The sequence below is a fragment of the Labrus mixtus genome, chromosome 14 (genome assembly GCF_963584025.1).
Source record: "Labrus mixtus chromosome 14, fLabMix1.1, whole genome shotgun sequence".
NCBI lineage: Eukaryota > Metazoa > Chordata > Actinopteri > Labriformes > Labridae > Labrus > Labrus mixtus.
This window is the reverse complement of record NC_083625.1, coordinates 8,395,760-8,423,565: the sequence shown is the minus strand read 5'-3', so window position 1 is coordinate 8,423,565 and position 27,806 is coordinate 8,395,760. Positions and strand designations below refer to the sequence as shown.

Here is a 27,806-nt window from a genome sequence, read left to right as displayed (position 1 = left end):
GACGTAATTAAAGTTTCTGCCAAGGATTGAAGCATTTTCCTGTAGAATGGACAGAAGTCTGCATCAGTGGCAACAACGAGCTAGAGCTAAACAAGGTTAACTGCTTGTACACTTACTCTAATTCCCCAAGCATTTTGCAATTTAGAGAGCGTCTCTGAATCATTCGACTGAAGAGTAAAGAGGACAAAAGTGATATTGTGGTGTCACCATCATTTCTAAGGTTTCAACATAAGTAATAATTAAAGTAATGTCCAGACAGTAACAGCACAAAGGAAGAGAAAATGAAGCCACTCACAGCTGTTCGTTTGAAAACAAAGACACAAAAACCTTTAATTTAAATAGGAGAAAAAAAAAAATCACATAAAAAAAAACTGTACAGAACATTAAACGACGACTTAAAGTTCTTAAATAAAGACCCTGCTCCCAAAATAACTACAATAATAAAAAAAAAAAACAAGTGGGATGGTGTATGATACATTTTGTGCAAAAGAAGTTTGAACTGATTCTTCCCAAACTGCACATTTAAAAGTGAAGACTGCCCCTCTCCACTCAGCCCCTCCCTCTGACGGGTAAACACAAGAGTCCCTCCCCTAAACCTCAACATGGCGTCTTAAATGTAAAAGAACCCCAAAAATCCAATAATAATAAAATAGATTTATATTTTAAATATATATTTATATACCAAACATGCTGTACATAATATCAGAGATTAAGAAATCCCTTTTTATTGACACCCACGTCTGACTGTGAACTTGTGCTTTCCTCACTCCCAGCAAACATTAAAAAAAAAAATTAAAAAAACAATATTAGTCCCTGGTGCTTTGGATTGAAGATGAATGAGGAGGAAAAGAAAAACAGAAAACAGCACTGATCAGAAAGTCTCTGTTTTTCCTGAGTTGAGGGAGTTACTAGTGTGTTTTTAAAGAGGGAGACTGACGCACTTTTGACCTGTCGTCGCTTCTTCACAGCCGAGACTGACAGAAATCTTAAGGCTGCAAATACGCTTTACAAAAAGATAAGAGGCTTTAATTGTGAACCTTGTTTGGATTTTGTCAGAAGCTGAATGTGTGTGAGTGAGGGTGAGGGGGGGGGGGGGGGGACAAAACGGCACTCAAAAGATAGAGTGATAAAAAATAAAAAAAACCTCGAGAAATTTCAAACAGAGGCCTCTTTTGTAATGTGTCAGTGTGACCCAGTACTCAACACGCCTCAGTTTTAATTTGTGCCTTAGGCCAAAAAGCTCCACAGGAGAAGTCAATTTCTCTCCCCGTTTTAAACCCTGAGAACACTGGCCTCCTTTTCAAGTTTCTCACAGGGGGGAACTCCACTTCTTTTGCAGAGAGAACGAGCACACAAAGGAGGTTTCTTGTATCATGTTTGAAGGAAGATGTCATTTCAGACTGGGCACACTGGGACAAAGCACTGGGAAAACATCCAACATGGGGAAACATCTGTGTCCAGCTTCTTCTTTGCATGGGATGATCGATTTCAACCCTTGAGATCAGTTTTTTCATTTGCCTTTCACAGTGGTGGAACAAAAAAAAAAAAAAAAAAAGAGTGCAAGAGTGGGAAAGAAACCAATGTCAAATGACTTCTCAGGAAATACTTCCAGTTATTTTACACACTTTAAAAAAAATACCAGCCATTGGTGAGATGATACAAATGTGATGACACCAAACAAATTAAGAAGAGGGAGGGGTGGGAAGTACAGTCAACAGAAGGCAGATTCCCAATTTAATACATCAGCATACAATATTGACAAACCCCATCAAAGATATCTGTAAGACAATATTAATCAAATAAATATTCCTCCTTTGCTTTCAGTATTTATTCAGCTTGTTTATTTCCAACTAAAACGTTGGATTAACTGTTGTAGAGACAGCAGTAGTGTAGTGGGTTTATTAGTAGTAGCAGGAGATGCAGAAGCAGTAGTATAGAAACAGGAGGGAGAAAATAGAGCTCCCTGCACAAAGCCGCCTGGGTCCCTGCTATCGAGAAAGTCATGAAGTGAGCGTATCTGATCAGAGGGGGCCTTGTTGATCGGTAATCCAAAGGAAACAAACTCAGTGCACCTTACACACTGAGGAACTCTTCAAGTAAAGTCAAAAAGAAAAAAGAACATTCCACTCACCAAACAAAAAAAGGCTTTAAGTGTCTTACCCTCCCAGTTTGTTAGTTTGTGATCAACACAATTTTCTCAGATTGGAATTATCCTCCACTCGACCGGGATCCGAGTGCAGCTGTTCCATCCAAAGTCATCCCACCTCTCCAATTTCAGATTCAGGACTTGTGTCCCTATCTACATAGACTGTAAACTAGCGGTAAAAGCACCACATGTTGGCAGGGATGAAGGGGAGTCTTCTCTTTTTATTCCCTGAAACTTGTTCAAAGATAGACCTGTCGAGTGTTGATGTGGTCAGGCACCTCTGTAGGAAATAGGCCAGAGCACAAAGATGATGATTTTGGTGTGAGGATCGTTTTTTTTTCTTCTTCTTCTTCTTGTCGAATATGTTTAATGTGCAGGGAAGGAAAAGATGACCCAGGGGCTCCTGAACTTGGTCAATATGTTCAGTCAAATATAGTCTGAAACACAACTGAAGGTCCAGTGAGGGTGGTCTAATTGGGAAAAACAAAACAAGGCTTATCGTGGTTTCAACATATCTTTCACCTGCACATACAGCAACATAATGTTTTTTTTTTTAATTGGTTATGCAAAGAAAAAAAATTGCTGCAGATGGCAAGTGAGAGAAAGTCAGAGTCGATCCTCTTTTCTCCAGTATAGAAAAATAATAAATCCTCAAGTAAAATATCCCTTTTAATTGCACTGGCCTTTCTGGCCTGTCACTACTATTTCAACCTCATGGTTGTCCATAAAAACACTGCGTGCCTTCATTAGAGAAAAAGGAGAATATCTTCAAGCCTATGAGTCATGATGAAATCTGACTTTGGCTGAAAGGATTTGACGATCTGATCTACATCAGCTCAGCATGCTGTCAGATGTTTTACTCCTTTGGCTGACAAGGAGAGGGATGATGTGTGTGACTGAATCTATCCGGTATTGCAGGGGCCATTAAAGGATCTAAAAATCATGTAAAGCTCAGTTAAACAAGGGTTGATGGAATGAGTCCCAAAGGGTGGAATAAGTCTGGGGTCTAGTCCAGATTCGACCGCAGTGTGCTTTCGCTGCAGAGAATGTCACTCGGTTTCTCCCGGTGCAGACTCAGCGCAGGTGCTCGAGTAAAGGCAGCTCTGTGGATTCCTCTCGGGGGGTGGGGGGGTCCCCTGCATTCAGCAGGGTGGGGTCCAGCTTCTGTGTGGCTCCCAGAGGATCTAGTGTCAGACTGACCTCTTGTAGAGGTGCCGGAGGAGCAGGCTGAGAGAGAAAAGACAAAAAAAAGTATCCAACAAAATCAGCATTACAGCACAGGTAAAGACATTAGGGTTGACAGAGATGAACTTTCAATACCAATGAGTCTCTTAACAAAAAGCCAAAAATAAATATATTTTGTTCAAGTTACATTTGAGTGAACAATAAACACAGCAGCAGCCTCCTCACCTGTGTGCGTATGGTCTGTACTGGTCCTCCTTCAAGCTCCATTGCAGCTGGTCCATTAAAGCCCTTCCTGCTTGAAAAACTCCACTTGCCAAAGTGGCTCTCATAGTGAAGTCCGCTGCTCTGGCCGAGGCTGAGGCCAGCCCGCTGGCCTGCTCTGTGCCCGGCACTTTCCAGGAGGGTTGCGGTGCAGAAGCGCTCTGGGCCTGGCAGAGGTGGAGGAGCCAAGGAGCTGCTGAAGGAGAGCTGTGAGCTGGACAGTTGATGGCCCAGGAGCCCCTGGATGGAGGACGTTCGCTGGAGGGATGAGAGCAGTCCTGCCTCCATCCTGCCCTCTGACTGGCTGAGAAGAGCTAAGGGGAGAGGCTGTGGATGGTGAGGCCAGCTCTGGGTTGGACCTAAAGGGTTGTCTGTACCTAAGTGGGAAAAGATGTTTAGCCTGCTATTATTATTTGGCATGTGATAAAACCTGTGGTACAGAAAGTATTGTTTTTGATAAGTGATCAGAATAAGACCCAATTACTGTATTATTTCAAACTTGGCAAGCTAATCTGACTTTGACCTTAATAACAGTTTTTGATCTGAGTATAGAACATGTCATGCTATTTACAGGACAGCAGGCCTGAATTCCTTAAAGGCAATCTGTGTGCAAAAATATCAACATATATTAAATTTTACACATCAGCTATGACTTACAGCTCCCCTTTTATACAGAATCTGTTTAGCATTGTGTCTCCTGAAACCAAAATACAGGGAAGTGATTGGCATTCAATTAAAAAGAAGGAAACCCCACTGCCACACACTTCAATCATTAAAAAAAACAACTCCAATACAGAAATATTTCAGCACAGCACATTATCTATAGCTGTAGGCTGTAGCCTATGTAAGTTAATTTGAAGGTTTATACAACATGGCCTGGAACTACTGGTTTTGTCTCGGTAAATAGTAAAATATCGGCACTTAAGCTTTTGTCAAGGCAGCCATGAAGTGCAGAACAGATTTGTTTGAACAGAATCTTGATTTTGATTAACTGGGGTGAGGAGGTCATGAGAAAGTTTTAGTGGGCGGACACACAGCTTCCCCGGTAACCATAGCAACCTGCTCACACCTGACTGCATACGAGCGAAAGAAAGAACGACACTGAGCTACTGACTAAGCTACGCTCCTAGCTGCGTGCACAGAATAAAATACAATAAGACAGCACTGAATCTGGTCTGCTACGATGCCACGCAGACGTAAACCTGGATCCCACTTATCACAACATCATTTGCTGTACCGTTAGCTTGTGGCTAAGGCTTACAATATGATAACACACTTTAGTCTTTAGATGTCCAGAAATTCTCCTTTTTTCACAAAACTATTTAAAACAATTTGAAACGAAAGGCGGAGGGTACAGTGTTTCGTTTTGTTTCTTACCCATGGGGGGCTGGACAGTGGTGATGTGGGACTGGGGGAGGCTGGAGGCGGGTGTGCTCTGGGTGGTGTGAATGGCAGGGTTGGTGGAGATAGAGGTGGAGCCACCTCCACAGTCTGAGTCCTCAATGTTTCCTCCGCTGTTACATCCAGCACCACAGCCCTTCTGTAACCTGCAGAGAGACGAGTAACGAAGTGGAGACGTTTAAACAACCATCTCCGTCCTTTGAATGCAGTTTTTCTCAAAACGTTTAGACCCCTTACCTGTCCCAGCTGCTGATGAGCCAGGTGTAAATGTTGTGTGGGCTGACGGGCCCTCCCCACACAGATCGGAGCTGGTTGTGCCCCCCTGCATATGAGGTGGTGAGGGGGGACACGTAGATTGGGTAGCCGATGGGCTGGTCACATGAGGAGTTGATCATGTTCCTCAGTGCCTGTTTGGCATTTTGAATGCTGCCACGCTCAGGGTTACGGTTGCGCAGGAAAACCAGCTCCTGCTGTTGCCCTGCCCAGAGCCCACGCACACACTCTCTGTTCACCTGTAGGGGGCAGCACAAAGATGGATTAACTCAATATGAACATCTTTACATCCAGTGTTTTACAAGGTCACACTCAAAAAAGTTTACTTAAAGTTCAGTTCACACATATTAGAATGAACTGGTTCAAAGTTCCCATTCTAAAATCCTGAACCAAGTTCAAAAAGTGGACTGGTTCATGTTCATTTATGTATTTATTTTTAGCATGCTTTAATCACTACGTAACTGTTACAGACAAACATTTCAGCATTAAGCATTGTGTGACGACACAGGTAGACTCATCACAGAAAAAAACAGATAAAGCTTCTATTTCAAAAAGCATGCCATGTAAGATGCATGCCACGTGCTGCATATCAAACTTTGGCACACAGTGCATGGCATCTCAGAACGTGAGCAGTGGTTCACTGTCTCCAAAGTGAGCTACGCTTATATTCTCAAACCTAAGTTGCAAATTGACTCGTTCAGTTCACCAAAGAAAAATCAACATGCTCATTCAGTGTGTTCAGATAAACACTGATTACATTTATGTGGTTTAGATGAGGAAAAGCATGAATGCAAACTGAATTTTGTAAAAAATAAAAATTACAAATGAACCTCAACAACCATTAATCAAGTTGTAATAATAATAAGACCCAAAGAAATATGAAGAGCTGTGACCTTTATGACTCTGAAGCTGAGGAACCTCTTGTTGAGCATGATGATCTTGTACTCGTCACTGCCGTCATCCATGATGTGGCGGAGAGCCAACAGTGAAGGCATGTTAGCTAGAATAGCGCTGCGCCACACAGGGTCACCCTCATGAGATATCAACATCTTCTCCTCATTGGCAGTGATGGCATCATACAGAACCATAGGATCCTCGTACTCATCTGGAGATGTAAAGTGGTCCTGGAGGAAATGCAGATTACAGTGTTAGGTTAGAATAATAACTGCCCCAGTCCCTGCACAAAGTCTAAGAGCTTTTTTTTTATTTTCACATTGTGAGAGGCAAAGCTACCTGATGCAATTTGAGGGACATCCGCACTCCTGGCGCCACAACTCGATTCAGCAGGTCCATATCGGCAAACACCCATTCATCCCTGGGAGATGTGATGCGGAAGTCGCCCTTGAAGAGAGCATGGAGGCCGTAGAGGAATGGCTCCAGGCTTTAAACAGAAAACAAAAAAATGTGTCTTGCATACAACTAGATCATGTATGTGCAGTGCCAGGTAGTTATAGTTAACGAGAGTACAGTCCACTAGATGTCCCATTGACTGTATATAAAGACGACTGACACGTCACCACTTCCTCCCAGAACCTGGGACGGACGCTGACATACTGCTCTGGTAACTTCATTTGGAGCTAAAGTTGAAACACCTATTTCACTCAAATAAAACCGCAGAAATACCACAGGTAGGGACAGTCAACAGCAGAACAGATTCTTTTTTTCGTTTGAAGCAGACACTCATGGTTACAGGAAGTTAAACTACTTAATTGTTAGTGTTCGTTACCTTTCCTATCCCTGTTCTTTTGGGCTAATCCAGTGCATACAGCGCTGCAGGAGCTGCATATGTCAACAAGCCTGTCAAACATGGCGTTTTCACACCATTTTTTAAATTTTAATTAACTAATAAAAATTAACTTATCCTAAAAATGAACACTTGGACATAAATTACCACAATACATCTAACTGTAAAGACAGAAACAATGTTTGAGAAAAATTTGACATGTATTTATATTTATAGTTCAGTCCATGTCTTATCTGGTAACACAAAGGAGGCGGAGCTTATGACCTATACTGCAGCTAGTCAGCAGGGGGCGCTCCAAATGTTTTGGCTTCACTTTTAGGGAGCTCTCATGTCACTCATCTTTTTTATACTCTGGTCTGGGCTGGTTGTTTACCTTGCAGACATGCTGTGGGAGGCTGTTCCCAGAGCTCTTCTTCCCAGGATACAAAGCCCGAAACACATGTTGACCAGCGGAGAATCTCTTTCACAAGCCACCGGCTGCAACACAATTCAAAGGTCAGGATAAATAAAATTTTTGCTCTACAAATACTTTTCAGATTGGACCAGGAGTAGATTTTTGAATGAGCATCTTATTACTTAAAGGGATGGATCATATTTTTATAAGTGGGGTTGTATGAGGTATTTGTCAATAGAAAGCCACAGGAGATGTTTCAAGCTCAGCTCCTTTACTGAGAAACCGGTCAGAGTGCTGGCAAAGAAGCTAGGCTATTTGTAGCTGTAGACAGGGTACTGTAGTGTTTAATTTTAGAGTAAAACCAACCTTGAAAATCAATGACGGTGTTAGTGTACATTATTTTGAGAATATTTTCATTGCCTCACTTTGCTGTCAGCAAGCAACTTTGTATTAGCAGTACTTCAGCGCACCACATACTTCTTTCTCCGCCTGCAGCGAACTGGGTCTATAGTGTATGAGTCAAGTTGGATTTTGCCTATTAGACTGATTTTTATATTTAGAATTTTGATACAACTGCATCCCAGTTTGCGATTACCTGAAGCAATAAATGTTTAAAGATTGTCCGGCTGACCGAGCATGTAAATTGCTGTGAAGTTTGTGAATACAAGTCAGTTTTCTGACTGTGCATTTTACGAAGGTTAACATATCGTGTGGACCATGGTTGTGTTATTATGCAGTTCTCGTTTCTCAGTAAAGGGGCTAAGCGGACCCTCCTTTGGCTGATACACCTACCACTGCCATGTACCTCATACAACCTCGCTTCAAAAAAGGAAGAAAGAACTATCACTTTAAAGTACCAATATTAGAAATATGTAATAGTTGATTCTCATGTCAGAAATACTCAGTGTGAAATTGTCATTAAAGAATTGTGTTATACTGAGAAGAGTAGCATATGCAACTCAAACAAGCAGCTCCTGGCTTAGGTAATGGTGTTGTGCATTTCCACTTTTCTGTTTCAAAAAACATCAATCATTTATTGACTACTGGTTCAGCTCAGCAAAGTATCAGAAGATGGTTAGCTAGTAGACTGACCGTTTGACGCCTGCTGTTGCAATACTGAATCCAGTCCAGGTAAATCATGCAGAATGAGGAGGGGGTAATGCCCGAGGCCCTGTGGTCGTAGTCTTCATCAATATTCAGGTTGAAGGTGGGGTCACTGTCTACGTAGTTAGGCCCAAGACACGGCCGTAGAGCCTCTTGAATGGTTTCATTGGACAGCCACTCTTCCAGCTTAGAGGAGCGACTCACGTAGTAGATGATGCTCTATTCAAGGGAATGATAAAACACAGATTTGAGCCTTGAGCTGAAAACATGGCGTAGTTAAATTAAGGCAAAAGGCATACTTTAAGAGATTAAATACATTGAAGTCAGTGGCTTACCTTGACATAATAGGTGATGAGGATCTTACGAAGGTCAAATACTTGCAACATAGAGGCTGCATTGTTGTCGCTGATGCTGTAGCCCTCTAGTACGTACTTAGTGGCGGCCACCTCCCAGGCCAGCCAGCGCTGTCCGAAGGCAGCATTGAATGACAACATGTGTGGGAGGTGACCGGGCTCACAGCAGCAGCAGCCCTCGTCTTCCTCCACTCCCTCTGTGATGGCCTCTACCTCCCTCTGCTGACAGTAGGTACCTGCACAGAATAGAAATGACTGTTTTAAACAAAAAGCCTCCCAGTGTGAAGTTGTAGGATTCTAGTCTGTAAAACATGATGCAAAATAAACATAAATTACAGTTTTTTTCAATTATTTGACTGGACTAAATTAAGGACTTTAAGAATAAACAATCTGTGTGTGTGCATAATTCAAATGTTTTTATAAGAGGATATAGATTTATTGTTTTAGACTTTAAAGTCTGTCTTTACTGGCAAGTGACAAGCTCTCTTTAGAGACTGACGCACAACAGCTATCTTTTTTAGCTTCTTGAACAACCTTAAAATAAACCTGCAGCCATGAAACTGATTTTATTTTCCCGATGGATAAAAATACACTGAGAACTGGCACAAATGAAGTATTAGATAAAAACTTAACAAATAATGGTACTGGTATGGAAAAACGATATCATTCTAAACACAAGATAAACACATCAGTCCCCATCATTTCTTGTTGCTGACCTCTGAACTCCAGACCCCTTAGCTGGAAGGTGACCAGGCCGTTGCCGATCTCGATGATGTGCACCAGAGCGTTGAGGTAGTCCGAGGCCAGGATGAAGCAGTCGCCGGTGGTGTAGTTGCCCCAGCGGCCGAGCAGCAGGTCTCCGCAGAGGCTGTGCTGCAGAGAGCGTGTCAGGTGCTCGTAGAAAATGGAGTTCAGATTGTTGTCGTCCGCGCCTTTAAGAGTAGAAAAGCCCAATTCCATATTTATAGAGTGATCACAAAGAATAGTTTAACAGTGACATTGAGAACATATGTTAGAGCATACCTGGGTTGCGGTCCAACTGAGTGGCGAGTCTGGTGTTAGAATGATCGACACGTTTGGTGCTGTAAAAACAACATATGGAATCAAACCCGGATGTAAATCCTGTTCTATCACATTTACACAACTTTTTAAAAACATACTTGTAGTCTCGCTCCCAAAATTTCACAGGTCTGGTGTATGATGTGACGAACACAGCGCTGCCTAGGACAGGATTGAGAGGGGTGGAGAAGATGGCTGAGAAGATGGCCTGAACAAAAAGCACAGCAGAGTCTGAAGTAACACGAGTTAAGGATATCTCCGTGAAATCAAATGATCTGCTGAAAGGTCTTTAATCCCCTTAATATTCACAGTCCTGGTGACTTCCTCTGGAAATGTACAATACAGGTATAAGAGGAAGGAGAAAATATAAAATACAATAAAAACAACACTTTAACAATATTACCATTTAACACTAAAACTCTGCAAATGAAAGTTTCTCAACATAATCAGACTAAAGCAGTAGCTCTGTCTCTTCTGCTCTGGTGTAAGCTTGTGTAATAAGATCAAGTGGACAATACATTGTCATGGACATAAAATGAATCAAACTAAAGGATACGGGGCACAGCAAAGGGTTGAGCGAAGGCGTGGAAGGCCGAGCCCCAGGTGATCTGCCAGGGGGCGATGTATGTTAACACAAAGCGCAGCTTGTACAGCAGGTCCCACATCTGAGAATGACGAGGACAAAAACAATAAAAATACAATATTTATGACGACATAGACACTTAACTGTTTATACAAGAGACATTAAAGACACTCCCTCTAAGGGCGTTTTCACACCTACTTGTTAAATTGTTGCATAATTACCTTAAGTTTGGTCTGTGTTCACAAGGGGGATATTCACAAGCGTTCTAAAATGTGTGATGTTTGAGCAAAATGCTCTCTAATTGGTCTGAATTTCTTTCGGGGGAAAATCTGGGCAGTTAACAAAGACTAGTTGACTCCTGTCTGGCTGTGCCTGCTTCAAAGCCACTATCCAATTTCAAAATGGAAGGACAACTACACAGATTGATGTTGGCTCTGTTCATTGGTTTTTATATTTTTTGCATTTATCACTGTAGGCAAAGTTTGAAAATGAGTATCACCTGCAGGTCAAAAATAAGGCCCTTATCGAGACGGTTCAACTATGACCTTCTCCTCCACAAAAATTGTTTCCAAAGATCCACCAGATATTCTTGTGGTCTTCAGAGGTTCAGCAATGATAAATATAAGTCGGTTCATATTCTTCCCACAAAAAAGAGCAACCTTTCAAGCGGTCTTGGAACAGTTGTTTGATCTGCAGTGATTGACAGATTTCACACCAGTGCAAACTAACCGCTCTAATTTGGCAAACAGACTCAGACACGTTTAAACCGAACAAAACAGGTAAGGTGTGAAAACATCTTGGCATTGGACATCACCACTCTATTTACTAATGAGCCTACAGCTGCTGTGCAGGTCCACTAGATGACCCTGTGACATCAGTGTTGGGTGTGGTTAAAGGTGCCGCAACACATTTCCTACAAACACATCCAGTGATGTTGAGCGTGATCAGATCTAAATATCAAACCTTCAACTAGACAGGAGAGTCAAATTTAGTTTGGTGTTCCTTTTCACATTAAGCAGCCTGACGTGCACCTAACAATGAAATGCAATAATTTCATGTTATTTGTTTTCAAATATTGCAATGACAGGGTGTGTGTCCTTACCTTGCTGAAGAGAATGGACATGAAGTAGTAGTCGATCAGGAAGGTTTCTGAGAAGTGTGGATAGTCGAAGTGGAAGAAGAGCGTGGTGAAGCACAGCGTGACGTACTGGTGGGAGGGGGCGCAAAAAGATGAACGTAGCAGCTTCATGCCCGCTACTGAGATGAAAAGAGCCCGGCTGCTGGAGGGGTCGAGAAGAAGAGGAAATCAGTGACACAGATAGACATGAGGGGCTCAAACCACAGAGCGAGAAATAAAATGAGATCTCTAAACCCAGATGCAAGCTTCTGGCTGCCTGTGCTAAAGATGAACGCAAAATACATCAACCTTTAAATAGATTCATGTAAAGAATAACTAATATATATAGATTAAGAAGGGGAAAAGGGTAATAGATGTATTACATGTACCCTTTAACACCTAGCACATCCTGCAGGAAGCAATACACCGTTTTTCTGCAAGTCCATTAATTTAATGTTCCGGTCTATAGCACATTTCATTGGGGAGGAGAGATGGAGAACTGCACAGAATCTAAATGTGAAAATGTGAGGAGATGTTTCGAGTCAAAGCTTACTAGATGTCCAGCTCTTTATGGTACTGTCCCACACTCCGAGCTTCAGTCGTAAGGGAGTTCAGCACCACGGCCGGGTAGATGAAATATTTCTCCACACACTGCAGCCACGCGTACAGCTTCTCGAACCACATCAGCTGAGCAGCATCTGGAGAAAATGTTTTCGGAGTAGAGAGATGAGACATTCAGCAAAAGGGCCAAGGTCGGATCCAAACCCAATGAAACTGCGATGAGGACTATAGCCTCCAGACACGGGGCGCGAGACAAGTTTTAAAAAAGAACAGCCAGACACCCACCTCGGACCTCAAACTGGCTGTACTCTCTGGAGCGGAGCACAGGGTGAGCCAGGCAGAACCATGGCAGCTGTTTGCGGAGCTGAGGCAGCAGATAGTGTGTGATGAAGCCTACAACTCCAGCCAGGATGTACAAGACAAAGCTGAGAGCAGGCTGTGGATCGGGGGAATAAAGAGAGAAATTAGCAAAATTATCGTCTGAGAAATGTGCTGTAGGTAAAGGATCATAAACCCTGCTCGGACTGACTTGAAGAGCGATGAAAACTGTGCTGGCACTGATGGCGAAGGTAATCACAGCCATAAGGGGACACATAACGAGATCTGAATGCAGGATTTCTTTCTACAAAGAGACGTGGAGAAGGCATAACACTTTAAAATTACTGACACCATGAAATTAAAAGTGAAACTGTTTGTGCAGGCGGGTGAGCACTGATCTTTACCACAGAGTTACGCAGTTTCTCAGGAAGAGGGTCCTTGATCTCCACAGGGGGTTCTTCTGGTGTTCGGTTCTCCAACTCTGGAAATAACTTAGACCGGACCAATGACCTGAAGGAAGAGGTATAAAAATATCCAAAAAAAATCAAAATGAGAACAGTGAAAAATCTGAGGTGTAACATCAAAGGCTGCGCAGTGTGAGCAGCTTGTCAGCAGCTGAGCAGCAGCAGCATCAGTCTTCCATCACTGTCTAAACAGGGTGTGTTCAGGCTCTCTTCTGTGCGTGGGTCACTTGTGTTTCGGCAGCACTCATCACCAATTACATAATTCTTCCTTCCTTTTAGATGATAAAATTAAGAAAATAGACATTACACCTAAAATGATGCTTTAGGCTGCATCTGAGATCCAGTAGACAGCTGCAACAATTAAACAGAGATGTGGTTGGCACATCCAGAGTGTGTTTAATATCTGGGACAAATAGTTATGCAGTGGAGAAGTGCTAAAATTTAAGTTTAACTGAAATCTGTTATAAAGCTTCACTCGAGGTGAGCCTGTTGTCAGGAGGCTCGGTGTATAGAAGGTTTAAATTTGGAATATGGTATCGCACCTCAATCTTTGCAACAAACGAGGAACATGACAGCGGACATCTATCTCTCTCCGATCCCCTACAGAGCAAGCAGACGCTACTCGCCACACTTAGGCGAGTGGTAGAGAGCAAGGCGAGTGACAAATGTAGTGTATGTGATGGGAAACACTGTCATTGATGATTTAAGTCTTGTGGGTTAACATTTCAGGTCAGAATCTGTGGACACGAACTGTGAAGCACTGATTCAAAATTAGAACACAAAAATTAACAAACTAGCTTTACACTAAATACATGATTTTGAGTCAAAATGTATTTTTGCAAAGTTGCTGACATGTATCTGTTAGACTCCATGTTTGGATGTGTTTCTTCTTCAGGTGTGCAGTTTGAGTTAACACATCACAAGTAACTGTTAATCCATCATAAATGAGATAAAATGTCCAATTAAAATCAGGCTCATGTTGACTATGGTAGAACCAAATACTGACCAAAGGATGATGGGATCACTGCTTTGGCGGCTGAGGTGGTAGGATAAAGCCAGGAGGAGGCCACAAAACACAGAGAATAGTACTGGCACATGGGCATCCCCCCACGGTGCCTAAAGGAAAATAAAAACACTACATTAAGGACTGCCATAACCAATTAATCTGAATCATAATCTGTACACTTCAATTATCACACATGATGTTTCTGTTTGACTGACATTGATAGCACCAAGGCAAAACCCATACAGCAGAGCAGCCACCAACACACTGCGTAAGAGGCTAAACAGAGACGAGAGCGGGCTGGTAGTGGCTGAGGGGGGGAAAAAAAACAGAGATCAGTCAGTCTTTAGTCACTCCAACACTTTCTCCCTAATTTCCTCACAAGATATGACATCATCATGCTGTCTGACTGTGCAGACATGTTCTTACCAGTTCCACCAAAGACATGCATGTCGATCTGCTCCAGCAGACACATCACAAAAGTGTTGACCTGAGGTAGCAACCCAAACAGGAAAATGACGGGGAAACACAAGGCAAACACTGTGGGACAAAAGAGAGAAACATGTAAGACACACGCACTAAACAAAATAAATGCTGATGTTTTGAGTCACGTGTGCAAACTTACCAACGAGCATATCCCTGACACAGAGCAGGAACTGTGCAGAGAAGAAGGTGACACCGTAGAGGGAGAAGGGCTGCAGGCTGCCAGAGCGCCCTGATAGGTCAAAGATCCAGATCATCACACAGCACAAGCAGAAGTACACTGGCCGACTGTAAACGATGATCCAGTTATGGCCCTGTGCAGTAAAAAAAGGAAAAGACATGGCATAGTTACAGCAGAACTATCAGGTGAAAAGCGTTTTTTTTTTTTGTGTGCTCCGAGTGGATTTTAGCAAATTAAACTGGGGAAACCAGTACTCACGTGCATGGGAGAAGCTGCATCTGGTTGTACACTCTAAAACAAAGAGGCAGAAACTTTTAACACAAGAAAATAGGAAACACTGAAAGGAGTTTAGACAGGGGAAATATTTACAGATACTTCATACTGAAAAAGTTCTATTCTACAAAAAAAAAAAAAAAAAAAAAATATTGCTATATGGAAAAAATATATACAACTTTTTAAACCTGGGAACAAACTGTGCAAATGGAGCATGACTTTATGTTAATACACTTCCATCCTATTTTATCTTATCAATAAAAAAAAAACTTAAACTTCATCTTGTTTTGGAGTTTGACAGAATTTCTATTGGATGTCTGTAGCTTGACGTAAAGTTGATTTATAGCCCATATATTCAGCAATCTGTCTGTTGAGTATATGGACAGATTTCTGGCATGAAAAAATGAAAGGCAGCTATCTTGCATTTAATATTTCCTCATGGCTGCTGAGGTGCTGCAAATAGTAATAAAATAAAAAATATGAAATAATGTAGGAGTCTTGACGGAGGCCGTAGTGTGTTCAAATCAACTTCATGGTTAAAAATCAAACTTTCCATTCAAAGTTGAATTACCAAAACAGTATCTTTCTTTTTGTTAACATCTTTTAGGATGTATCTATTTATTTTAGAATTAAAACGTTAATATGCACTACTAAGACAGAAAAAAATACATACATAAATAATAAAAAAGATTCCAGCCATTGTGGTTTTTTATATCCAGAGGAAAAGTACCTTCAGTAAAGAGTACTGGCAGCTAGCAATGACCAGGCAGAACTGGAAGACCCAGATGTCCCTGAAGAAGCCCTGGAGCAGCAGTAGGAACCCCAGGAATGCCACCAGACTGGCCAGCACAACAGCGAACACGTTCTCTCCCACACGCCGATTCCTATCAACAGAGAAATTGATAACTTGAAAATCATGTTGGAACCCGACTGTGTCAATATGCTCTATACAAATATCCCATTACTGGATAAAGACAATTTACATGATATGATACCTTCTGAACATGTAAAATGTTAAGGGACACAGAGCTTAAACGTAAATCTGTAGAAGTAGAAGTTTGTTTTGGTCTGCATGAACTATTTATTCCCTCGATAATAATGTATTAAATGACATACAGTACACTGAGGGAATACAAAATAATAAAAAAATATAGAAACTATTAAATTATTTACTAACGGACAAAGGTGTAGGCGGATGCTTACACTTATTCTACCGACTCTTCTGACAAAACGAAATGCTGACAGGCAACCCTGTAACTACTACGTCTAAATAATATCAAAACTTCACAGAGCTTTGAACATTAAATACAATACAAAGCAAACACTTATATTCAAAAACCTGTTTAATGAAAGGGTAATAAGAATGAAAAGCTAAGATGACAAGAAAACAACCTAAGCATAACAATTTTTCTCAGATTTCTGAATTCAAGTAACAGACTTCTTCTGTATCTTGAAATAAGGATGCACTACACTAGTGGCACTCAGTTATCTTTTGGCTTTGAAAGCTGTCAATGAACGGATCATAACCTCTTCAGCATCAACAATCAGCGGCCTCTTCACGGAGGCGCTGTGGTTTCAAGTGTTCTGGAGAAACAAGAATGCTTTGTATGACAGGTTTGGACCAGACTTCGTGCACCTTTTTCATAGATGACTTGCTCTGCTTGCATTTTTAAATCTATTTTTTCAAACTATCAGGAGGCCGTTCACTGCTTTGCAGTCAACGTTCGTGTCTAGTACTTTTTTTTTATAGAGTTTACTATTGCTTCACTTTCTAAAAATAGTACAAAGATTTGGTCAACACATTAATAATTAACGAAACATTCTGTTTGGATTTTTTTGTTGCCAGGGCAAACATTTTTTCTTAAAGAACAAAGTAAACAAAGGGATAAAAGGGAATAAACAATGCCATACATAATTTATTACATATTGGTCAATGATATCAGGGACAACCAAGTACCAAGTGCTTCATTTATTTCCCAGAAAAAGAACAAAGTATTATTTCTCTGTCTGATTCCAGCAGTCTGGCCTACCTGTCCAGTAAGGCCAGAAGAGCCAATCGATCATATCGAACCCTGAGCCACTTCCCAGGGAGCACCCAAAAGCGATAGTACTGTTTGGGTTTGGCTTTCTCCTCGATCATCAGAGTGTTTTCCTGGGACTCTTGTAGGGACTCGTGATCCAGATCAAACTAGATACAAAGTGAGAAATCAAGAAAGAGAAACAGCAAGATCAGTCTGAGGTAGAGAGTATCCCGACTCCTTTACATAATCTGCCACATCAAAAATCAAAAAATCCTAACCTCGGGCATTTCCAGAGGCACCCTGCGCACCTGCATACCCTGTAAAACCACAGGTCTGGGCTGGAGCAAGGACAGGACTGGAGCCCCTTCTTGGACCTCGGTGGAGGTGAAGCTTGAGGACTGGGATTGTCTCTCCCTTTCCCTGCAAGTAAAGATTTTATGGTATAAAGTTATAGCTTTTTGTAATTGCTTTCTTGCATCAAATTCAATTTTATGGTCTTCATAAAAAGGCCACCTTGTAAAATAACGTCTTTACTTACTGAACTGGATCCTCATAACCACCTCCAGCAGGTCCGAATGTGTAGGACCTCTTCACTCCTGTAACACAACACAAAGAAAACTCAAAGCATAAGAGTTATTTACTAGATACATTTCAATAAATAATAAATATATTTTAAAATGTAGTTTTTTAAGCTTTAAAATCAACATAAAACAGAACGATCTAGAATCAACCAGACCGACCTTAGAATCAGGAAAACACTGCGCTGAGAGGAGACAAAGTCAGGCACATAACCCATGCATGCTAGCCTTTATTTAAGGATGCTAAGCTAGGGCTCTCCTGGTAGTTGCTTTGTTTTAAAATGTCAGAAATGATAGCCTTATTTTAAATCTCAACATTCAAAAGAATGTTAAAATTAAAGTTAAACGCTACCAACTCACCACTCTCGTCAAAGAAATAGTGCACGGCCCCCTCGGATGTGTCGTCAAAGGTGGAGGCCTCGTGGATGCCGCTGCGGGGCAGTAGGAGTGAGGAGGCGAACTGGAAGGCCGAGGGAAGTGTGCGCGTCCGTGAATGAGAGGAGGTCCTCGCTCGCTGGAGGTCCTGCAGGCTATAGGAGCAAAACCACAAAATGTTTAAAATAGAGCATCATCTTAAAATTTTTATTTTGGTAGTGTTGAGCATAAAATCCATTAATCCTGTTGATACTGGTATGTTCCCTGAGAGCTAGTTTTATTTATTAACCTTTTATGTTAATTCTCCAAAACTTGCTGTGAATATTTGTTTTACCAACCTTGAAATATGTCCTCTCAATACGGTAGTAATAGTAAGAATTTTAATTGAGGATGCATTATTCCTGAAAACACTAAAACGGAATAACTGTTACTCAACAACTGCTTTCATAATTTTAAGCCTTGTAGACTTTACGGCAGATAAAGTCTCAATTGAGGCAGGGTATCAGCTAAAACCCTGCTGAGTTGACGAACCTGGGAGGGGATCCCATGGTGGACGGGGGCGGTGTAGGGTTGCTCCCAGCATTGTGTCTCCTGCGGATGGCCTGGGTCCTCTTCACACTGCTGACTGAGTCATGCTTGCCCCCATCCTCTGCAGCCATAGCTAGAGAAGGGTTATCAGTTACATCAGTGCAGTAGGTTACATTACAGTATCAGTGTACAACATACAAGGTACAATTAGTGTCACATACTGTATGTCCACCAAAATCTACCTTAGCTTATAACTAGACTTTTAAATGTCCATGAGTATTAAAAGGTGAAGCATTGTGCAACATTATGTCCAAAACTATTTACCATTCTCTATTTAGTCAGCTAGAACAACCCTACATTGGCACAAGTTAATGAGAATTGAGTTTCAACATGTTTGAATATTGTGTCAACTGTAGCTTAAAAAAACAAAACAGAGGTTAAAGTAAATGAGACAAAAAACAGCCCAATTCTGTTAAAGGCTTTATATGCGATTTTTTGATCCAGCAGATGTCGCCCTTGAGCTCCAGCATGAAACCAAAACAACTCACGCTGCATTGTTGTGTTAGCATGCTAATGCTAGCGATCTTTATTATGCACGCATCTTCACACTGCATGTAAATTTACCCGAAATGACCGTGATCTAGAAACGCTTACGTGACATTCAATTAAGCAGTGAGTACAGTATGTTATTCTTCTTTTCTCTAGTCCCTCAATTAAACAACTTTTATATGCCAGGGGATGAGCCAGCCGGCCGGCCGTCCGGCGATGTAAACAAAGTGAAGATAGGACTCGGAAAACTCGGAAAGCATCACAGACAGTGGGACTCGGGTGTTACACCCATTGTAGACAGTCATTACTCACAGAGTTATTTTCAGAGGATATACTTGATTTATACATTTAAGTGTGAAAAACCACATATAATAGAAAGCCTTTAAAGAGTCATTTGATTTGTTGAAATATTTGTGTTCTAATGGACTGAAGAACAGCTACAGTTTAAATCCAGTAAAATGTATCCTGTAAATGGATTCAAAGTTGTTTCTTTAACTATACTTTATCTTCCTTTGGGAACAATGCCTCACCTGGACATCTTCCTTAGACACTTGACAGTCATTAGTCTAACACGAGCTCACAGTGTATTGACTTTTATAAAGCGTTGGACAGTGCAGATTGTGAAAGGTGAAACATGGATAGTTTTTTTTTTTTAAATAAATGTTACGCTTACTTAAAGTGAAGTGATACAGAAACAGTGTGTCTAAGCATTTTTACTGAAAGACATGAAAATGAAAGCAACATAAACACTCAGTTATTGGACAAACCGAGTTAGAATGTTTGCAGTCATGAAAATCTCCTGTTTGACATGTTGCAGCTTCTAAAGCACACCAGTAACTTTAAACACCACATAAGTGGTTGAGTGCACCAGGATGTACAAAATCATGGGGCTCAATCAAGTGGAGGTAGAGGACATAATGAGTCTGTAGTTTGATTTTCATCTCTCATTGAATTATTTATTTGAACAGGTATTTGGTTTTTTTAAAAAAGCTCTCTGCCCATTGCCACCAAAGACAGTAAACCCCACATGGCTTTCCCCCATTCTGTTGTTCTGTTACACATTGAGGCATTAGAAGGTACAGCCAGTAGCTTTTTCTTAAAAAATAAAGTACAGACTTAGTAGTACTGCCACTCAATCATCACTTTTTGGCCTCCATACATGTGTGGTGGTGACTGTGTCTGCAGAGAACCTGTCCTCTGCCTGCATTTAATATTTTGGTTTGCTTGACTCAGGACTATTCTTGGCAGGGAGCTGATGTGTTTCCCCTAGCCAATCACAGTGTGCAGGTGTTTTTAAGAGTGGATACAATACAGTGATTGGACACGAATCAAACCGGCTAATATGACGGATGTGGCTGAGGGCAAAGAAGAGAAATATAATCAGGATAAAACACATTGCAAAACGAGGATGAACCTTGGGTTGGCTTTTATCTGCTGACGCAGAGTTGGTCGACTTTTTGTTGGACAGGTAGGTGTCAAACACCGCTGGTTAGCATGTGCTAGCATGCAGTGTAGGTACAAGCAGTAAATATACACACTGCATCCTACAGTGAGTGTGCTCTTCTGGGGGGCGATGAGTGTAGCAGGAGGGGCCCAGTTTGAATGTTGTGTTAACAAGCTGCAAAGGGCAACGCTACTGACTCCACCTTTAATGTGGCTTTATAGAAATGTGACCAAGAAGTCAGTAAGTAGCAGCTCCTTTTATTCATCTGAAAATTTTACTTATTTATGTCATTTGTAAACTACAAGGATGAGTCATAAATCTAGAAGCTCAGATTTAAGGTCAATGATATGTTTACTTTCACTTTCATGACTCATATTAGCCCTAAAATGATATGATGATAAATCACACTGTCAAACAACTACATTTGCAGAGAGTCAAACACTGTGCTAGGCAGCAAATATCATTCCAATATGATTATACTGTTTGTCAGCACTGTTTATACATTCAATGAGTATTATCCTACTTCAGCTTCAGACACTTGGTGTTCAATTTCAAAGAGAAAACTTTGCTGTTGGAAGGTTGAACACAAAGTAATTAATCCAATATAGTTGGATACAACACTCATTGCTCCATCCCAGGAGGATCATCCTTTACTTGCACCAAAAAAACGAATCGGTCATCTAATAATTATAACAATCTGGACACGACTCACCTCCACCCACAGCTCCCTCTTCAACCAGCTCCTCTGTCCTCCAGCCCATCTGGTTTCCAGTCCAAGAGCCTCCGAGAGAATCCAGCCGATGATGATGAGTGCCAGGGAAGCCGTCAGTGTGGATATTGCGAGCTTCCAGATCAGACTTAGAGATGGTGAGAGTGCGAGGTGCAGGGGTGGAGGTGGAGGGCATCGTAAGTAGAGTAGAGGGCAAAACCGCTGTGGTACTCTGGCCTCCACCGGCCCCGTCCATACTGAGCACTCTAGCATGAGTCTTAGCACTCGCCGTGCTTGAGGAGCGCTGAGCAGCACGAGAATGTGAGGGGCCAGTAGGTTCAGGTAAATCCCCTTCTCTCGGAGAAGGCAATTGAGCAGCAGCAGGGAGTGGGGATGTAATGCCAGTGTTAGCGAGGTCAGGGGAGTAGCAGGAGGTAGAGGAACTCGAGTCGTCATCATCATCGTCATCGTCGGAGCTGTATCGCCTCTGAGAGCCCAGACTAGAACCAGCGCTCATGTCGCTGCCATCGTCCTCGTCACTGGAATCTTCAAACAAACTTTCACTGTAAGCCTTTGCTCCCAGTCGGTTTCTCACTGGGATGTAATCTCTGTGTTGTCTGTGATTGTGATGACGCCTGTAGGAGCCACAGTCAAAACTACTACTCCCTGCTCCAGCTCGCCTTCTTGGAGCTTTCCTTCGGCCTGGCCTGTGCCCCACACTACTGCCGCTGGCCCGCAGCAGCTTTAAGTCTTTGGGGCGCACAACCTGCTGGGCTTGAAGAGCAGATTGGTCAGGCAGCAAAAAGGGGGTAGAGGATATAGGCAAAGCAGGCTCAGAGCACACCAGACCCAGGGCCAGCCCTGAGGGCACTGAATTGGCTTGCCTAGGTGGGGGTAGAGGAGGAACTTGTACATTTCTGTCTAAATCACAAACCTCTGAGTGACCACTACTTGAAGGGGAAGAGTTCTGGAGTGGAGGGTGATGTGCAATATCACAAAGTAGAGGTGGCAAGTCCTCTCCTTCAACAAGCGTCCTGTCTAGCCCCTGGCTGTGGGAGAAATCTTTGGAAGGGGATCGAAGTAGCACACTGTCCGACAGGTTGTCAGTATCACTGCCACCCTGTCCTGCCGGATCCTCTGTGGGTCTGGGGATGCTGGAGCCTATTGTTGGTGCTGAGCCAGAAGCCTGTGCATCTGTAGGCCGTGGCTGGCTGAACGAAGGACTTTCCAGCTGAGTGGAATCAGTTTTTTCACTGCGGTAACTGCTAACAGTACTTAATGTCTCACGGTCTGTGGTGGCTCCACCTGCACTGAAACAGCTGTCTGTTGATCCAGCAGCTAGCGCTACCCCACTGCGGCTGCCTGGGTGCTCAGTCCCTGGTGCAAACGCTACAGGATCAAGGCCCAAACCCAGGAGATTTTCACTCAGCTCCTCACTTAAGCTGCTCTTTATGAGGGGGCTGAGGGGAGTATCTCCCAGACTCTCAGATTCAGCAGAGGGGCCAAGGGGAGAATAAGCCCCCAACCCATTGTCCTCAGGACTCTGTTGAGAGAGTTGTTCGGGTAACTCCTCCACTTCCTGCAACTGTTCTTTCTCACCTCCATCTTCTTGACTGGAAGGTGAAGGGGGGATAGACATACAGGCTCCAGGTTCTCCAAACCCAGCTGACACTCCCATGAGAGCAGGGAAATCCCCTCCCAGAGCAGCAGCGATGCAGGACTGGACCACGCCAGGAGCCCCTTTACAGTAAGAAAGATCAAAATCAGATTGAGATGCACTTTGGAATACAGGGGAAAAAACACAACTATTATTTATTGTTTTCTTAAATTGTGGATGCATGCACTACCATTCAATCTAATGGAGAGAATTTAGAATTTAGAGCCATGTCTGCAATGGAATTCTATTCAATTAAGAAACTGTATTCGTTCCCAGGGGGCAAATCAAGGGAACAAAGAGCAGTAGCATGAAAAACAAAACAGGAACAGCCTGTGCAAAGTAGACTAAAAATATATATTACAAAATGAAAGAAGTACACTTTAGATATAAGTGGACAGTAACTGGACTAACAACGGGAAATAAATATGTACAAAGCTGTATGAAAGTACAGCTCTGTACACAAAAGAAGAAGTTCTACAGTATTGTTATGCCCAAAGCTAGGGCTTGTGAGTGCTACTTGTTTCCATTCAGGAAGACTTGGGCGGTGTTCATTGTGTGTATTGTTTATGTTTATTGAAAAGGAGACTTACTAATGGTGTCCTGGGAACTCTGGCGTAGGATATCACGGTGAGCTGACGTGACTATCACATTATTGCTGCCTTGTTCCCTCATTAGTTCTTTGATATCTAAGGTCAAAGAAAGAAAAGCAGCTGTGGATATTCAAAATACACAAAACTGGCAGTTATCTGTGACATACAGTTCATTTTGTTAGGACTGTGTAGGAAAAGACTTAAGATTATGAAATGCAAGCAACTTTTAAAAATAAAAACTGGTACAAAAACTAATCTGATATTTACCCTTGGTACCCCCTGAATCCTCCAGCTGAGGTAAGAACTCCTGAAAAGAAAAATCACAGTGAATCAAAAGAGGTAACCCATTAACATGAACTGTATAAACAATATCATTATAATGATATATTATAATATATAGCATGACAACATTGGGATCTAATAAAAAACTGTAACCAGCAGTCTGTATCGAGGACTTAAGAAATGTTCTTAATCATTGTCTTAGCTAGACAATGATTAATGTTCAGGCACACTCTTGTTAAAATTTACACATTTTCCCTCAAGTAAAAGTGAAGGTGGAGGAGTAACCGTGAGGACTGCGTGCCACTGGAAAACAAGGAAATCCTCACCGAAACCTGGTTCAATCCAAACAGAGAGTGCTGAGAGCTACAGCGGACTGGGGGTGTTGAATTCACTTTCCGAAACACAGTCATCTCCACTCCAACATGACTATCCCTGTGAAGAAAAAAATGAAAGCATTAACATCCCTGGGATTTCCCAATCTTTCTACTAAATCAGCCAGAAAATATTTCTTACCTGTGATGGTTCCCATCATGGGCTCCTGAACCTTCATCTCCATCTTCCATCTTTGGGGCGTCCGCTGTGAGTGAGGCTTGCTTCTTCTCCACGGTCTCCCCCAGGTCAAACATAGCATGAAGCCGATAGTTTACCACCTTGATGGCGGTGAAGAAGACAGCCACCACAGCCGAGTACACCCCAGCTACCACCAAGCTAGGAGGAAGAGCCTGAAAAGACAATAAAAGAAACTGAGTAGAAATACAGAAATGGGACAATGCTGACTATTGCTAGGAACTATTGTCTGTGATTATTTAAAAAATAGCTGTAAAAATGTAAACTACAACAACCTTGAACTACACACGGTGCTTGGTTCCTATTATTACAAAAGCAAATGTCCCTTGTTCCTTCCAATTAAGAAGCTTATTGAGAACATTTCTCTAAAATAATGTTGTACAAAAGGAAAGGCTATTTAACTGTACTCATTAAAAAAATGATTATGATGACTCTGCCATCCTTTTGGCCACTGCAGAGCAACCATGAAAAACAATGGATTGCACATGGAACCACACATTTTAAGCTTTTGTTTAAGAAGAAAGACAGAGCTTTCCTATGGGGTTTACAAAAGTAATTTTGAACTGAGCTACAATACAAATGTGAGCGAATCCCCCACACTTTCAGTTTTAAATTCACATGTTCAAGATGTTGCTAGTTTCCTGCTCCTACCATCACATACCACACTTCATCCTGTTTAGCATACACCCTGAATACAAGCTCAATGGACGATTCAAATGTAAATTTGCAGCATTTTCTTTCATTTTACCTTCTATTGACCTGCTCGTCCTACTGGACTCCAAAGTATTACTGCCTCCAAATTATCATTATAAAGTCGGCAGGTGAATGTAGCATAGTTTATTTTTGTGATGAAAAAAGATATTAAGAAACCCCACTTTATTTTTTTATTTGCTACCGTTTTGAATAAGGTGTGTTTCAATTATGAATGTTTTTATGATCTCATACATATTTCATATTTAGACTACATGTAATTTATGCAATGGTTGCTCTTTCACCTGTCAACCATGTATTACCAGTATGTAAAACAAATCCCTTGTGCAGCTGTCACGTGCAGTAAACAAAAAAATTGGCAGTAAGATACTGTTAAATTTTGCTTACCATGTACAGCAGAAAGGGGAAGGCCAGGAGAAATATCCACAGGTAGAGGTGGAAGCAGTTTGAGAAGGTGCTCTGATGGGGGTCCACATACCATCCACCTGTGAGTGAGGCCCATACCCCCTGTCGCAGTATCTGAAGAGCTTGGGAACCCATTTCCACCTCCAGATTCAAACAGAAGCTGAAATGCTTCCTCCAATGACGTAGCTCAAAAAACTGTGCTGTAGTCCGAGCCACAGTATCTTGTGTCTATGATGGCACTTCCATTGGGGATGGCAGGTTAACCAAGAGTGGTTCATCAAGGATAATAGTTTTGTGTCTTGGATATGTATACTTCAGTTGAATTAAAGAGTCCTTGCATATTCTTGTGCCAGTATGTGCTCTCTCTCTGCACCGATGTTGCCACACTCTAGCCTAATCCTTGTTGAGTAATCAGGAGAGTGACTTTTTGGCACATTGGTAACCCACTGACTGTATGAAAACACATTCATCTGTAAGAAAGATCAAAACTGGTTTGTTTCATTATTCCAGGCCACATAACGATCATCACATTCAGCGAGGACGCCAGGCAATCACCAGGTTCATGGAAAATTAACTGCAATGTCAAATTAGAAATCTGTCAGCACTTTCAAAGTGTCTTCTCTACTGAATGAACTTCTCTATAATCCACATTGTGACTATGACACTATGCATTTTTTTTTATATATAGTTTCAAACAGATCTTGAATTAATTTAGAAAACACATCACAGCGTTTGTTTAACACTTCACTTCTTGGACCTTTATCATTCACAGCTGCTATATCAGACTGTATTTATGCCTATATTTTAACAGATCACTAAAAAAAAAAACAAAGGTTACAATTACTTTAGCAGATTGCACGTACTGTGATGATTCAAACTAGACTGACTTATATCAAAACAACAATGAAACTACACCCCACAGTCAATATATATGTCCAGATTTTGATGACAAAGCTGACAATTTTCATGCCCAGGCCAATGCTGAGCTACCAAGATTAAGTTTTCTGTTTGACATTAAGCAGGCTAAAACAGGATATTTAGCTTAGCTTCCTCCTGGTGGGTAGACTCCATTCAACTTCCTACAATCACATCGATGAATCTGCAAACACAATCCAAAGAAGCAGCACACACACTACAGCAAACATTTGACACCATGAGAATGCCAGTTACCAGCTACTGCTAAGGCCCTGTATCAGCACTTCAACCTGGGTAATGTCCCTAAAGCGTAAACTGGGTAAATGAAACGACCATTCCTGCAACAACAAGCTTAACCCTTCATCGCTGAGGTGAATCTAAGTTGCTCGTCATTAGCTAAGTGCTAGCGCGGCTCGATACGTTAAATAAATACGCTCAAAGTGAAACGTCCCCCCACATTTTGGGATCCCAGCGTAGCTTACAATTAGCATTAGCTGTCCAGCTTGCCTCATATCTTCCTTCCTTCCTTCCGCATCCAGTCCTCGCAAAAAAAAAAAAAAAAAAAAATCTCAGAGCTCTCCTTCTCAGGATGCTAACGAGCAAGGCTGTCCAGAAACTGTAGCTTCACTTTTTTTTTTTTTGGCGTTGGCTAAACTAATCATTGTTTTTCTGGAAGTCCCTCGTTCGTCCTCGGGCCGTCAAAGGTTGACCGACGTGCAGTGGGAGCGGCGGTCCTCTCTCATGACGAACGACAGCTGTTTATTTGGCATAAACTGGTCCCTGTGTTTTAATGTTTCAACGAGCTAGCTGACTGGGTAGCTATGCGCTAGCTAACAACTAGTTGACACACACGCACGGACGCACGCAAGCACGCACGCACAGAGAGAGAGAGAGAGCGAGAGAGAGAGAGAGAGAGAGAGAGAGAGAGATTGCCATGGTGCTGATTGGTCCTAGGCACTTACGTCATGGGAAGGACAATTTTGTTTTTACTTTAAATAATAATACTTTTACAAGTAACATGACAGAAAATATATAAAGCAAAGATACAATTAGTATACATCCCAAAATAAACAATGACGTCATAAAAGCAAGGCAAAAAGATAAGATATGTTTATTGTCACTGTACAAGTACAACGAAATATTGTTGGAGCCAGCCTGTAGATGCCTAATATCAGAAAATATACAAATATACAAATACTAAAGCCAAATATTCAAATAAGAAATACAATTAAATAATACGATATAGTATACAATATACAATTAATTTGCAGGTGACAGGTATAGAATAAATATATTGAATCCAAATATGCATATAATTGCGAGGGGTTGAAGAAACAAATTTGGCATAGACAAGTAAAAAAAACTCTGTTTTATTAACTCATTAATTTTTTATTTTTTGTTTTGCATTATATTTGAGATATATATTTTTAAGATTATCTCGTCATAATATCATTATTGATAATTATTATTGTTACTATTTAATAATTAATCATTACTATGAATGTAGGCCTATGTTATTATTGTATCATATGCTTTGTCAATCTTGTCACATTGATGCCGATAAAGCTTTCT

At 41.6% G+C, this 27,806-nt stretch overlaps 1 protein-coding gene across 3 annotated transcripts; it reads right to left on the bottom strand.

Moving 5' to 3' along the window:
• Positions 1-300: 300 nt before the first annotated feature.
• On the bottom strand, positions 301-27,071 carry LOC132987873 (pecanex-like protein 1). 3 transcript variants are annotated; one of them, XM_061054843.1, is made up of 36 exons: positions 26,717-27,071; positions 25,302-25,789; positions 24,150-24,358; positions 23,963-24,068; positions 23,622-23,661; positions 23,355-23,450; positions 21,111-22,847; positions 18,409-18,538; positions 17,863-18,032; positions 17,463-17,520; positions 17,203-17,344; positions 16,934-17,091; positions 15,634-15,787; positions 14,889-14,921; positions 14,592-14,763; positions 14,396-14,506; positions 14,185-14,276; positions 13,970-14,079; positions 12,904-13,009; positions 12,711-12,803; positions 12,467-12,617; positions 12,174-12,318; positions 11,606-11,783; positions 10,477-10,585; positions 10,022-10,151; positions 9,885-9,943; positions 9,578-9,793; positions 8,844-9,097; positions 8,497-8,727; positions 7,384-7,487; positions 6,500-6,647; positions 6,160-6,390; positions 5,231-5,505; positions 4,970-5,139; positions 3,557-3,969; positions 301-3,373 (listed from the first exon to the last, which is right to left on the bottom strand). In XM_061054843.1, exons 2-36 carry the CDS (start codon positions 25,452-25,454, stop codon positions 3,221-3,223), a joined length of 6,837 nt encoding a protein of 2,278 aa, XP_060910826.1. In that variant the 5' UTR covers positions 25,455-25,789; positions 26,717-27,071; the 3' UTR covers positions 301-3,220. The 3 variants fall into 3 exon arrangements, with proteins under 3 accessions (XP_060910826.1, XP_060910825.1, XP_060910827.1); XM_061054842.1 differs by lacking the exon at positions 26,717-27,071 and having other exon boundaries at positions 25,302-26,128; XM_061054844.1 differs by lacking the exon at positions 26,717-27,071 and having other exon boundaries at positions 11,606-11,780; positions 25,302-26,128.
• Between the last annotated feature and the right edge of the window lie 735 nt (positions 27,072-27,806).